Source organism: Carassius carassius, chromosome 50 (genome assembly GCF_963082965.1).
Source record: "Carassius carassius chromosome 50, fCarCar2.1, whole genome shotgun sequence".
Taxonomy (NCBI): Eukaryota; Metazoa; Chordata; class Actinopteri; order Cypriniformes; family Cyprinidae; genus Carassius; species Carassius carassius.
This window is the reverse complement of record NC_081804.1, coordinates 4209270-4224563: the sequence shown is the minus strand read 5'-3', so window position 1 is coordinate 4224563 and position 15294 is coordinate 4209270. Positions and strand designations below refer to the sequence as shown.

The 15294-nt window shown below is 35.6% G+C and overlaps 1 protein-coding gene across 1 annotated transcript; it reads right to left on the bottom strand.

Moving 5' to 3' along the window:
• Window positions 1–31: 31 nt before the first annotated feature.
• On the bottom strand, window positions 32–15151 carry LOC132133822 (GTPase IMAP family member 8). Its single transcript, XM_059546817.1, is given in 6 exon segments — window positions 32–810; window positions 1166–1333; window positions 1700–1885; window positions 2333–3016; window positions 6979–7686; window positions 14615–15151. Coding segments are annotated over 6 exon segments (1989 nt in total). The 5' UTR covers window positions 14625–15151; the 3' UTR covers window positions 32–577.
• Between the last annotated feature and the right edge of the window lie 143 nt (window positions 15152–15294).

Genomic DNA, 15294 nt, shown 5'->3' with positions numbered 1-15294 from the left:
ACTTAAAGAAAAGACTATAGAAGTAGACTGCTTAAAGTTAAAAAGGACATCCTTTATGAATGTTTTGGTGAAAATATAAAGCATGCATATATTTAAGAATAACTATATAAAAGAATACAATACACATTTTTAAAATATTCTGATATAACAGACAATATATTTTGCGTTACAGATTTCTACAGATACTTTGGCAAGTTAGGGATTATACATACCAAATATAAGATCACAAAAGGAATGGATTTGAGATACCGGTAAGTATACAAGCACTGCAAACAGGCACTTTTATGGCTGACCATTTCCATATTTTTCATGGCTGACTGAAAAAACTACATTGGCAGCTGTTACTGAAAATTATTGCAGTGGAGTCATTATGTATATAAACCTCCGAAAAATGTAGATATTGTTGATCAATCTGTAGAAAATGTATTATAACCAAAAAAATATTTTATAATAATATAAATTTCCCTTTGTTCTGTTTTAGAATAATCAGATTATTACTTTAAGCGGTTTTGTATATTTTACAGTTAAACATTATGTCAGAATTACAAAAACGGGATTATTCAGACATCACTTAACTTCAGTCAGTGTCCTTATGCTCATGTTTTGAGATCTTGGGCACATCTTGTGTTCTGTTGGGTTCTGGCTCTTCAACAGACTCAGAAATTGGCTGTACAGACCCAAATCTTGAGCTGTGAGATGAGACTTGTGATGAGCTAAAATCTGAGGCGCTGTCTGCTCCTGATAGTGATCTGAATGAACCGTGAGCAGAACTTCCCACAGACCTTGTGTCCAACCTGTCATCTCCACTCACTGGAAATAAAAAGAAACAATATTTTAATTCACTTTCAATTTTTTTTTAAAATCATTCAGCCTTTTGCATTGAATAAGTACATGGAGTAAATATCAGTACTAAAGATCTTGCATTCATTTCCACTGGGTAATATATATACCAATTTCAAATTGGAAAAAAAAAAAAAAATGTGTAAAAATGGAAATAGTTTTTTTTGTTTATCTTCAAGGTCATAAGGTGACCTCATTTAAAGCATTTAAATGTTTATCTAAAATATCTTACAGGTCTCACTTCAAATAACACAGGATTTGTGCTTCTTGTACAAGATTGGTGTAAGGTGTAAAACAAACAAACAAACAAACAAAAGATACTCACTCAGTGGTGGTGTGAGTTCCATGCTGTTATGTGTATTTAGGACATTGGACTCATATTTTCTTGTGTGATATGAATCTCTGGAATATGATGACCTGATGTCTGCTTCTGATTGTGATCTAAATGAACTAGCGGAACTTTCCAATGTGTTCAACCTTTCATCTCTACTCACTGGGAAAAAAGAAAAGGGAATTATAAAGGGGAATTCTGATATTTAACGCTTAAAATAAACTACATAGGTTCTCGAAGGATGATGCAGCCTACTGCATGGAACAAGTACATGAAGCTAAGTAATTGGTGTCAAGAGAAATCACAGACAGATGGCTTTCACAACATTATCCAAATACTTTATTAATCATGTTGGATTTATAATTTTTTTTGGTCTATTTTATTAATTGTTTTTATTATTATTGTAGTATAAGTAGGTTTGTCTAAAATAAAATGAACATGGGATTTTTGTCTCTTTTGTTTTATAAAATGTAATGTGTATACTTTGGTTATTTGAGGAAAGTGCCAAATAAAACAAAAGACACTTACTCAATGGTGGTGTGAGTTCCATGCTATTAAACATTTTCCTGACCCCTGAATTTAATCGGCTTATGAGAGAGACATCTATGGACTGTGAAGACCCATAAATTGAGCTGATGTCAGCTTCAGAGGATCTGAATGAACCGTAAGCAGAACTTGCCAGAGAGCACGAATCCGATCCTACAGCACCACTAACTGTAATAATCCAAGAGAACAGAGAGCAAATGATTAGTAGAACATTGACATTACATTTATGAATTTGGTAGTCACATTTATAAAAACATAGTTGGAATTAAAAATCCATTGTATCAATTAATGTGAACAGAACAGCTTTAACATAATTCTGGCATTCAGAGAATCAAAGGCTTAAAACAATCTAACACCAGATACAGATAAAAATTCATTTTTCCATTCAGATGATGAACCTTCATTTACTGCAGCACATGACTCGTGGCTCTTAGTTTCCTAGTAAAGCTAAACAGGGTTGTACCTAAATCAAAGTCCTTCTGAAAAAATCTAAGGTTGTTTTGGAAGATTAATCTTATATCAGGATAGCGATGGACACTATGTGAACTATAAAAAACGGACATCTGAAGAGCTATAAATAAATCTTGACAAAAAATACAACGGAGATATTCATACAGCTCTGTGATTTGATGTCCTCTCCCCATGGCTGCATTTGCTCTTCTGATTTTATTCTATTATCCATTCCTTGTATTTTAATAGGGCTGATCTTCCTTCTAATAGCGAAGTAGTTTTGTGCCACTATCTCCTCAATCTTCTCCAGCAGCTCCTTGATCTGAGTGTCATCGCTCCTGTTCTGATTGTTGAGAACATGATATCTGTTCCCACATTTGTCCAGCAGCCACTGGAGATCCTGTCCTTCACTCTCAATGTGCTGCTCTATAGATGTGTCTGACAGAGAGTCTCCATGAGTGAACAACACTATAGTGTGACTCCAGACTCTCTCACCGAGAAGATCCAGATGCCCCTGCACTGCTTTTCTATCAGTCTCTTTGAATCTAGTGTCCACACGTATGATCAGTAGTACAGCGTGTGGTCCTGGAGGACACAGAGACACACTGAGCACAATCTCCTGTTTCAGTAACTCAGGACTCTGCTCTACAGTGTTATTCCTCCTCCATCCTGGAGGTTCAATAACAGTGATGTGTCTGTCTGCTACTTCTCCATATCTCCTCAAACACTGAGCAGATGTCTTCAAGTCAAACTCATCTCTGCCCAGGATGCTGTTTCCTGTTGAACTCTTACAAGGTCCTTTATACCCCATTAACACAATCCTCAGCTCTGAGAGATGTTGAGCATCACCTGCAACAAATAAGGAACGAACACATTTATTCAACATGATATTGTACTGCGTATGTGTAAATATCTGCTCTATAGCTTTCACAAAATCCTTAAGTAATAAATGAAGTAAGTAATCATGTACAGTAATTATCACAAACCCGTGAGGGTGATCTGGACCCTGATATGATGCTAAGCATTTAGGTTTTTGTTATAAATGATGTACATGAAGTAAGTGTAGATTTTAAGCATTAATCATAAGTGTAGGAGGCTGCTGTTTGTTGGAGTTTGTTAAACAGAGTGAACCAAGGTCAGTGGTGGGGGGCTCTGAAATGTTTAGATGGGTGTAATATTTAGAAAAGAAATGTCTTTTTAAATGTTTATTTTGAGGATTGAGGGCAGGGCTAGCATGTCTTCTCCGCTGACTCCCATTTACAATAATCCAGAGTTTATGCCTAGCCTTTCAGATTCTGGTTTTAAGGTTTGGCAGGCTCATGGGTTATGTAGGCTTGGTGATTTGTTCAACGAAGGTTCTCTATTATCTTTTGAAGATTTTGTTATAAAATACAAGCTGCCCAGATCCAGTTTTTTTTTTTAGATTTCTCCAAATCAGGGATTATATATTTAAAAATACTACCCTTGTCACTAACCACTCTGTGTCGGCTGTTGAGAAGATACTCTTGAATCCCCCATTGAGAAAGCAGATATCTTGCTTTTATAACACCCTTTGCTTATATGAAGTGGCGAACACGCAAGACCTTAGAAGAATATGGGAGGGTGAGTTGCAACAAACGATAACAGAGGAGGATTGGGAGCGGGTTTGGACTCAGGCAATTAAAATCTCTGTTTGCAACAGGGCTAGAGCTATTCAGCTTAGGGTTGTGCATAGAATGCATATCACACCACTCCTTAGAAGTAAATTTGACTCAAGCAATACTCCATTGTGTCTTAAATGCGAGGTGGAAGTGGGGGACCATTTGCATTGTTTTTGGGACTGTTCTGTAATTAGAATTTATTGGTCAAAAGTGGTTAAATATATGAGAAAAATGTTTGGATTAGTGTTACAGCTGGACCCATTGTTTTTGATTTTAGGTCTTCCAAATAGACATTTACCAAATAGATTCGCTAGACGTCTATTTGACATCCTAGCCTAGGAAAAATATATTGTTATCCTAGATCAGTGAAAAAAAACCTCTTTAAAAGGATGGCATAAGATTATTAGAGAACTGATTCCATTAGAATAATTAACATGTGTTACTCATTTAACAACTGAAGATTTCCATCAGATATGGACCCCATACCTTGATTGTATTGACGTTTCTTTAAGTAATATTCTGAGGTTTGGTATATTATAATGCTAATGTCTTTATTATTATTATTATTATTATCATTTAACTTTATATCATTATTATTATTTGTACTGTAATTGCCGGGCTTTGTTGTTTTTTAAATTGGTTTTCGTTTCGTTTCGTTTTATTTTATTTATTTTTTTTTCAGGTTTTTTAATGGTTGTAATGTTGATAAAAAGATACAATAAAAAAAATATATATATATCCATTTTGGCATACCTGAATTTAAAACAGTGCCCTAACTCACATACATTGGAGTAAATTGATAAAAATTTTATGATAAAGAAAAAAAAATAAAAATAAAAATATTTGAAAGTCTGTTATTTAAGATCTGTTTGGTCCATCTCCCTGAAGAAAGTTTATTTCGATCCCACTAGCTGTCAGTAAACAGGGGATACATTATTAGGGGCCAAGCACCGAAGGTGCATAGGCACCTATTGTAATTGTTCCCATTCTTATTATTATTTTTCCTTCTTCCGACTAGGAGTCTATGGCAGCCCATAGAACCGATTGCGGGAAAGTTGTGATGGTTTGACATTCTGACAGAGGTCAGTGCCAATATTAAGTACACCAATTTTGGTGTGTCTAAGTCACTCTAGCGCAACCAACTGTCCAAAATTTCACTTTTGTTTTGTTAATAACGGCTGAACCGTAAGGCCAATCAACAAAATTCTTTTTTCCTTTGATTCCTTAGTTCATGTCGATTCGAATGAAACCTTTGAAGTCATTGTACGTCATAGAAATATGGCTGCAATTTAGAATTTTTTGAAAAACCTACTTTTTCGAACTCGTCCTAGACGGTTTGTCCGATTTAAACAAAAATTGAACCAGATCATTTTAAGGCACTGCTGACCAAAATTTATGGAATTCAAATTGATTCGTCAAACCATTTTTGATAAACGCTCGAACAAATTTTACGTAGTGCTTGCAAAAACAGTCGTAAGGCTGTATCTCTGCAATGATTTATCATATTCAGACCTAACTTGGTACATGTCATAATAAGCATGACCTGAGGCTACATGCTTCGTTTCGGCGCAGCGCCACCTACTGGTCTGGAGATTTGAAAAATTGCTATTTTTGCTTATAACTTCTGCTCAGTTTGTCCAAAAATCATAAAATTGGTCTTGTTAGATTCAGGGCAACATGCAGAGTCGACTGATATCCAATTTTACCATTTCGGCCATTTTGACTGTCGGCCATTTAGAATTTTGTGCTAAAATGCTATATTTTAAGAACGCATCAACGGATTATTACGAAACTTGGTATGGGTCATCAGCACAATGTCCTGAAGGAGCGTGAGAAGTTTTGAAACAGCGCCACCAAGTGGTGAATTGTTTTTTTATAACTTTGGGTGTGGTTGACTTATTATCATGAGACTCATCCAATTAGACTCCTGAAACCTTACCGAGTCCTACGATACCAAACATGCTAGGTTTCGCCTTACTAAATGTGTAGCATTGTGATTTATCGCTTAAAAACCATTTGGCTATATCTTCCAAACCGCTATTCCGATCGAGACGAAACCACCGTCAGAAGTTCGGAAACATAGGTCGATAGCCATACACCAATGCCCAAATGCAAAAATATGGATGGTAAGGGGTAGTACAATTCAATCAAAGTCATGTGTCAGTCATTTTTTACGTGTTTTTTTCATATAAATGTCTATAACTCTAAAGTGAATTGAGATATTTTCACCAAAAGTGACACACATATGTATGGGCTCACTCTAAGGACACATTAAAAAAATTTTGGTACTGAGCCTCTTGGTGGTGCTATAACAGAACAAAACATGAAATTCACATTGACTTCAATACAGTTTTGTGAAATAAAATGCTATACTAAACAAATGCATTGGTGTAATATTATGAAACTCAGAATTTGCCAAAAACACCATCCCCTGAAGGTACTCAAAATAATTCTAAAAATTATAACAAAATGTAATTTTATGGTAAAATGCTGTCAATTGTTCAGGTTTTATAAGTAAAAAAAGAATAAATGAACGTATAATTGACAGTCAAAAACTGTAAACTGATATTTCCAGAATTCCCTTCATTGCATTTCACATTTCAAGATATTTTGTTTAAATAATCATCTTTTTAATAGTTTTTGTTATCAGTTCTGCACATTTGGGTTTTATGTTCTTCTGTTGTTTAATGTTTATTGCATTATTTAATTGTCATGAGCTAATATGATTCTGTTTTGTTTTGCATGAGTGATTCTCTGCACAGTCTGTATACTAGTATATACTTCAGCTTGTGGAAAAGCTTCTTATGATGACCTTCATTATTCTTCAAGTGCCTTTCTGTTTTATCTCCTGTATTATTATGGTGGCTGTCAGTATATGTATATTATACATTGGTTGAAAGGCTTGAAAGGGAAATTAAATATATAATAAAACAGTATATACAGTACATAATAAACTATATCATAATTGACAGTGATTAGAAACATGACAGAAAATCTTTGCTACTACTACAGTTTTCTATTGGATATGTAGAAAGGAAATATGTATTTCTATTAAAATAATTTCTATATAAATATGTAGGCAGTTATTGTACATACAGTCCATATGACCTTACTCAGATTTCTGTGCTGTTGTTGTGTATCTAGTTTTATAAAAATAAATTTTAGACTCACTCATCTGTGATCTGATGTCATCTCTCTGTTTTTTCACCCTCTTCATTCGTTCTTTTGCTCTCTCTTCCTCTGCTCTTCTTCTTTCTTTCATCTCCTGTAAAATCTTTCAGTCTATTTCAAAATGGCAGCCGTTGTTTTGTGCCACTGTCTCCTCAATCTTCTCCAGCAGCTCCTTGATCTGAGTGTCGTCGCTCCTGTTCTGATTGTTGAGAACATGATATCTGTTCCCACATTTGTCCAGCAGCCACTGGAGATCCTGTCCTTCACTCTCAATGTGCTGCTCTATAGATGTGTCTGACAGAGAGTCTCCATGAGTGAACAACACTATAGTGTGACTCCAGACTCTCTCACCGAGAAGATCCAGATGCCCCTGCACTGCTTTTCTATCAGTCTCTTTGAATCTAGTGTCCACACGTATGATCAGTAGTACAGCGTGTGGTCCTGGAGGACACAGAGACACACTGAGCACAATCTCCTGTTTCAGTAACTCAGGACTCTGCTCTACAGTGTAATTCTTATACCATCCTGGAGGTTCAATGACAGTGATGTGTCTGTCTGCTACTTCTCCATGTCTCCTCCTCACACACTGAACAGATGTCTTCAAGTCAAACTCGTCTCTGCCCAGGATGCTGTTTCCTGTTGAACTCTTACCAGCTCGTCTATACCCCATTAACACAATCCTCAGCTCTGAGAGATGTTGAGCATCATCTGCAAAAAAGGAACAACCACATTTAATCAACATGATATTGTACTGAGTATCTGTAAATATCTGCTCTATATACATTTAAATGTTTCATTGCATTCAGTCTAACAATTTTTCCTAACAAAATAGGAAATAATTTTAAATAGTTACAATGATAACAAGAATGCTTATGAATTATATGATTTCATTTATATTCTTTATTAAACAAACCTATCCTCTTAGAGATCTCAGTTGCAGCTATAACCAACTCCAGCACAGAGACGAGTGACACACAGTAACAAGTCTCTGGCAGTGAGAATGTGGTTTAACAGGTATTTAATAGACATATCACTGAAATTGGATGTGGTGTCCCCACGTTGATCGGATGACTCACACATCGACTGAGACGCGTGCAGCTCATATTGCTACCATGCTGAAAATCAAGGCTTCCTTCCTTGACCTTCGTGGACATCTTTGCTGATCAGCAGGTTTAATGTGGTTAAAGTTAAGGGTGGACTTCAGGAAAACTGACACGAGATCCCAGTGAGGCAGCATTAATTTATGATTTGAATAAACAAACTTTTATATTGTAATACAAACTGTACTTTGAGGTGCAAATTCTATCGTGTTCCTAATAATCCTTTAGGTGAGTGTATGCAGTGACAAATACCCATAAAATCAATGTATGAATGTACAGCACTCTCTCCACCTTGAATACCACAACAGAGGTGCACTCGAAAACAGAGTTTAGAATGATCTATGTAGGCTACAGAATTAAGTAGAATTTATTGCACATATTATTGAACTGCGAGAGAGTGTGTCGACAGTAACATGGGACAAAAGTAACAAAGCGATTTTCTCAGAGCCTCTTACTGCATTTGCATGACAGTCATGTTCAACACTATGGAAGCATATGGGTAGCGATATTCAGTTTGGAATGTAATATGCAAAAGGACAATCCAATATGTAAAATGGCAATGCATTTCTGTATTTACATTTACATTTTCCAATACATTTGTGCACTGTTTGGTGCAAAATGAAAATTAAATTACATAATTTTCATTTGCCATTTTATACACTAGCTTTAATATGTAAAATTAATACAAATTTTAACGCTTTATAAGTTGCAAAATTAAAATGAAAATGTATTACAGAAATGATTAGATGTGTTTAACATGTTCAAGCAAAAACTGTGGCAAAATTATCATTGAAATGCAATTTTTCTTAATTGCATTAACACTCACAGTCAAGACACTTACGATTGCATTTTCATTCAATGTCCCGCAATGAATGTAGCAAAATTCAATGTGCATATTGAAAATGCATTCCGATTCAATCACGTCTCCGCCCCCTCGCGCCATGTCAATCACTGTTTGAACAAGGCGGGGCTTTGCAGTGCTTTGTTCAATTTGCACCATCAAAATTAACAAAATGAAAAATTGGCTTCAAACTTTATTTTTCCATTTCTTTGGAATAATTCACAAATGGATAATTGTTTCTCAGTTTAATTTTCAATTCTACAATCTTGGGTTGTTGCGTCCGAGTCTGATTTTTTAACAAACAAACATAAAAAATTACTCATTGCTCTGATTTTCCCAGGGGGGCAGGGTTTCATATTTTTTTGAAGCACCCCTGGGCGCCGCCATTGGCTAGCGGACCCCCACCTGCTGTTAGAATTCCATTGACTCCAATTCATTTTGGCATCACTTTGACAGCGAATAACTTTACATCCGAGGCGTTTAAAGACTCCATTTGTCCATTCATTATTTATAAAGAAACATTAAAATGTATAAAAGGCTCCATTACCTTGTATCTTACCTCATGGTCCCATAGAAGCAGTTTTTGTAAAAAAATAGGCTAACGATTGCGCATTAACCAGCGACTCTCTGTCGCACAGTAGAGAAATTACTGTATGGACAGGAGGAGAAGCTCGCAGTCAATCTTTTACTGTCTATGAGGCTATCGGGGGGACGTGGAGGCATGAAGTCAAGGGAGATAATTACTCAGAATACTTACCAACATTTGCTCCTGTTCACGCTGGCCTTCTCTGGAAGATTCGGTGGGTGATTCAGATTTCTCTTGGCACAGCGATTAGAAGACTTACAGGTTGCTCATGTGACATTTACTTCATCATGTTCAGTTTTATTCTACGCAGTACGCCCGACCGCCAGGAAGTGCTTGCTTCTAATTGACTTCACTTGTCTCCGTTGAATCCAATGGGGTCGCTGTGTCCATTTCTTTTACTGTCCAAAACTGTCTATGGATTTTCCATTTCTCTGTTTTGCTCGCGGTTGGACCGTACCAGTTCCACCAGGGGGGTGGGGGTCAAATCAGGGTATCTTCCGTCCATTCCAGATCCGTTTTCAATTAAAAAACTGAAAATGAAAGACTCAAGAGGATTCAAGTGAGAGAACATGAATTAAATAACGAGAAATTGAAAAATGGCTCGTTTATTCGTTGTTCCATCTAGGTTAACAAACGGAAAATGATTTTTTGACTTGATTTCTTATTTTGTCGTTTGGGGTTTAAAAAACGGTTTATGGCTTCAATATTTCTTTCGCACTTGTGGGCGGAGCTGAAACGCTCCTTTCATCTGATTGGTTGAATCGCTCCGCCTTCAGCACGGCCTCTACATTCTTTCAGGCAGAATACGAGTCTTATAAGAGCAATGTCTGAAACCACCGCTCACTGTTAATTAACATAATATTTGAATCAGATGTTGCTGCGAGCATAGTCCGTGCTGCTGTGACTTGCAAGTCACCCCTTTAAATTATTTGTAGGTTATAGTATTGTATGAATATTGTCCCACTGATAAATACAGTGCAAATAGTTCTGTCTCCTTGGATAAAAGTGAAGTGGAAATAAATATAGTTAAATTTATGAAATAAAATAAAATAGGATTTCTTGGGAAGGTAAGTCTGGCCAGTTAAATTAAATTATTTCTAAGTTATAGTATTGTATTAATATTGTCCCACTGATAAAAATAGTGCAAATATTTCTGTCTCCTTGGATAACAATTAAGTGGAAATAAATATAGTTAAATTTATGAAATAAATAAAAAATAGGATTTCTTGGGAAGGTAAGTCTGGCCAGTTATACAGCAACACGAGTCAGACGAGTCTGAAGATCTGAGCTGAATTTGGTGAAACATTAAAGTTCTAGTCTGTGTCAATTACTCTCATAATAAATAATAATAATAATAATGTTACCCGTATTTTTCGGTATAAGTTGCATCAGTCCAAAAATATGTCATGACGAGGAAAAAAACATATATAAGTCGCACTGGACTATTAAGTCGCATTTATTCAGAACCAAGAAAAAACATTACCGTCTACAGAACCAGCTACATCTGATTCAAATATTATGCTAATTAACAGTGAGTGTAGATTCAGACATTACAGTGCTTCACTTGCACTGACTCTTATTCTGCTTAATAAAAGCAGCGTTTCAGCTCCGCCCACAAGTGCGAATGCAATATTGAAGCCATAAACCGAAATGATCAAAACGTACACGGACCAACTGTCTTGTCCAAGTTCTCTCACTTGAATCCTCTTCTTGAGATTTGAGTCTCTGACCTTCTGCAAGCCCCGCCTTGTTCACGCAGTGATTGACATGGCGCGAGGGGGCGGAGACGTGATCGGCTCGGAATGCATTTTCAATGTGCACATTGAATTTTGCTACATTCATTGCTGGACACTGAATGAAAATGCAATCGTAAGTGTCTTGACTGTGAGTGTTAATGCATTTAAGAAAAATAGTATTTAAATGATCATTTTGCCACAGTTTTTGCTTGAATATGTTATACATATCTTATCATTTCTGTAATACATTTTCATTTTAATTTTGCAACTTATAAAGCGTTACAATTAGTATTCATTTTACATATTAAAACTGGTGTATGAAATGGTAAATGAAAATTATGTAATTTAATTTTCATTTTCATTTTGCACCAAACGTTGCATAAATGTATTGGAAAATGTAAATGTAAATACAGAAATGCATTGTCATTTTACATATTGCATTGTCATTTTGCATATTACATTCCAAATTGAATAATGCTACCCATATGCTTCCATAACCGAAGTCGATCTTTGTTGCCATTATCTCAGTCGCAGTTTGAGGAAGAGTAGTTCCGCCAGCTTTTAACTTTCGCTTTGCTTTCAATGCGTACAGGTGTTTCAGACGCGCGAGGGGCGGATCAAGGTGGAGCTCAGTGTTGTGTTACTTTAGGCATTCAAGATAGGATGTTTTTCTTTTAAAGTGACAGTAGCTTTCGCTAACGATTCAAGTGATTTCTTGCGGCAACCCTAAACTTCCATCTTAATACTCATAATGAAGAAACATCATACAAGAAACCTAATAGAAGTTATTCTAGTAGGCAAAAGTATTTTCTGCAGAATTTCAGTCTTTTCTTGACGTTTTTTTTGGAGAGAAGTGGCTTCTTCGCTGTCCTTCTCGACACCAGACTGTTGTCCAAAGGTCCTGTCCTCACCGTGTGTGCAGATGCTCTCACACCAAACTGCTGTGATTCCTGCTGAAGGGGCGACGAAGTGGTGGTGCTGCGGGTAATTCAACACGCCCTGTTTTCTTCTATGATGTGTTATTTTACTTTTAACGCGATCGACCCAGGTTCGAATCAGCCTTATGGCGGATAACTTTTTTTCTTTTCAAATATCATATCACATCAGAAAAGCATTTATTTTTAATACAAATTAAGGAAATAATCAAAAAGTTGAAAATAAAGTTTCGGGTAGGGTTAGGTTAGGTCTAGGGTTTTTGTCCAAATAAGGTGGCATACATTTAATAATTTAAATTAAATCAATATATTTATTTGAAACAAATCAACAAGTTATTATTGCATACTGTTTTATAATGTATTGCAGTCCTGAGTTGCATATACTTGCCAATATTTGCACCTTTAAAATGCATCTCATCACTCTACACCAGGGATCAGCAACCTTTTCGGCATGACGTGCCATTTTTTATTTTTATGGTTAACCACTGTGCCAACACAGCCCCCCCCCCCCCACACACACACACACACCCCGATATAATTCTGTATTTAAACGGTACATACACAGTTTTTTATTATACGATAAAAAAAAGTTTTTTAACGTTTAATCAACGTTAATGCACTGCTTTAATTGATGAACGTGCACACACAGACACACACACACAACACTCGCACACAGAGATCTGAGATCGTGCTGTGCAAAAAGTAGCATTCAGAAGCTCATAAACCTATGAGTGTTGTCACGCTACTTTTATTAATCGATACTGAATCGCTACATTATATTTCTCAACAACAAAGGGGCAAAATCGCTTCATTGTCTGCAGAGAGAGACAATTTACCCCCCCCCCCCCCCCCTACACTTTCTTTCTCTCAAAATGGCCATATTTCAGAAAATTTTTCATCACTGGATATAGCTTTAGGTCATTTAACATTTCTATGGTAAAACGTATTATTAAAAGTTGACTAATGTTAATTGATTTGCAGCTTCATCTTACCTCACTCTCTTTAACGTTAAACTGACGCTTCGCGCTCTGCTTCTGTGAACAGTAAACCCCGCCTACTTTGATCTGATTGGCCATCTCAGTCATTTTGACATTGACGAGTGCTGTTAGACCGAGGCTTTGATCTGAAGCACCTAGTATGTGCAGTGTTTGCACGTGCATCCATGCAAGTTAATTCTCACACTTTAATAGTATTTGTAGCTCCTAACAGGCTGTGTGACTATGAGAAGTTATTACATCAAACTGTACGTCATTATACAGTTTTCCTTATTGCTTGCGTGCCAGCGATTATCCCTCTGCGTGCCACTGTTGGCACGCGTGCCGTAGGTTGCCAACCCCTGCTCTACACCATCTAGAAACAATGTGAATGAACACCACAGCAGCTTAAGCAGCAAACTTTGCAAAACACAAAATTTATGTCACTGTTTTGGTCACAACTGTAGAACATTCACAATAATGCATCTGACAGACACTTTTATCTAAAGCGACTGACATGGCATTAAAGGATTAGGCTACATTAATCATGTTGTGTGGTTTGTAATCCATTCAGATTTTTGGTTTGGTTCTTTGGCACTTTGATTCACACAGAAACAGAACATTATATGATTACAGTGTTTACTATGGATTAATTGATTTTTGACCCTGCAGCTCTTATCTGGTTTCACACTCTCAGATAAAAAAGGGCGGTACATTTTCAAACACAAATCGTTTAATAGCATTGTTAATATTGAGCTAATCCAGACATCAGTTGTTTACACAGCAGTAGTGACGTTACTGTTATTTTATTAGTTAGGTTTATATTTTTGAAAATTACATTCTTTATCTAACAGATGTTATTTATTGTATATTAATTATAATTTATAGAATCAGTTCAAATGAAATTTGTTCATATTTCTGCACTAAATGTAGCACTATGGTATAAAAACTTAACTTCATGAATAATAAATTATCCATCCATACAAGACCTTCTTGTTATGAATCAACACTAAGCTTCCATAATAAATGATAATTTTCACAATTTGTTGAGTAAATTTCATAAACTAAAATTAACTTTTATTTGCCAGTTTAAGTTTCAGTAATTGTAGTGACTCTACTGGCCAACATTGCTGAAAACAGTCTCTTGTAATCAGACATGATCTCTGTCACACAACTCAATAAGCAATGAGAATAGGAAATATTCGTTTCGAATTGATACTTGGATTCCAAAATTTCTGGAAGTAAGGAGAGGATTTGGTGGTTGATTATATTTGCAAAAAAAAGAAAAAAAAAAGATAAGAAAAACACAATAATTGCTGCCAACTGTTATTTAACTTCCATTAAAAGATTAAGGTAGTTACTTCTCGCCAGTCAATACATTGAGTATAAACCGTGAGTAAATCACTAGTCATCAGTCAACTATGAGTGAAAATGCAATTATTTTAGAAAAACACAAATGCTCACCAAAGTCCATTTTTCTGAGTTTCACAGTACATTTTGTTCCACCAACAGTCAAGTAGTCTTTATTTTCAGTTTACTTCTAACATATAAACCAATCTCTTCATCACTTGAAGTTAAAGTAAAATGAAAATGACTGGATACATTAGTTTCTAAAGCTGATGTTCAAGATTATGTTAGCTCTACGAAACAAGCTAAAATCTGAAATCCATCTGATATCTTTAAGTCAAAGTTCAGTCATAAAATACCTTCAGATACATTTGACCTTAAACTACAGTATCTCCTTAGTAAATAATTAACTTACTGAACTTGATAAATAAGACTCTTTATACACTTTGGACCAAAGACTGCAGGGGCTCATTTAGAAATAAAAAGCCTATATAAAAGGACGTATATGTGTAAATATAATTTTACAGAAAAATGTTTATAAGAACATATCTATTTATAGACAGCTCTTTAACTACTGGAAGTGGACAGATGTTATTTCAATATTTAATCTACAAAGTACTTATACTGTTACAAAAAAACAAGTTTAAGATGCAAAGGTCATACTACAACATTGCCACTTCCTGAATATAACAGTTTCTTACATTTAGTGTTTTGCAATTTTCAGATACATTTTTTTTTTAATTACAGAATTTTGAGATTAAAACTATTAAAACTGAAGAAAGAAATACATATTTAAA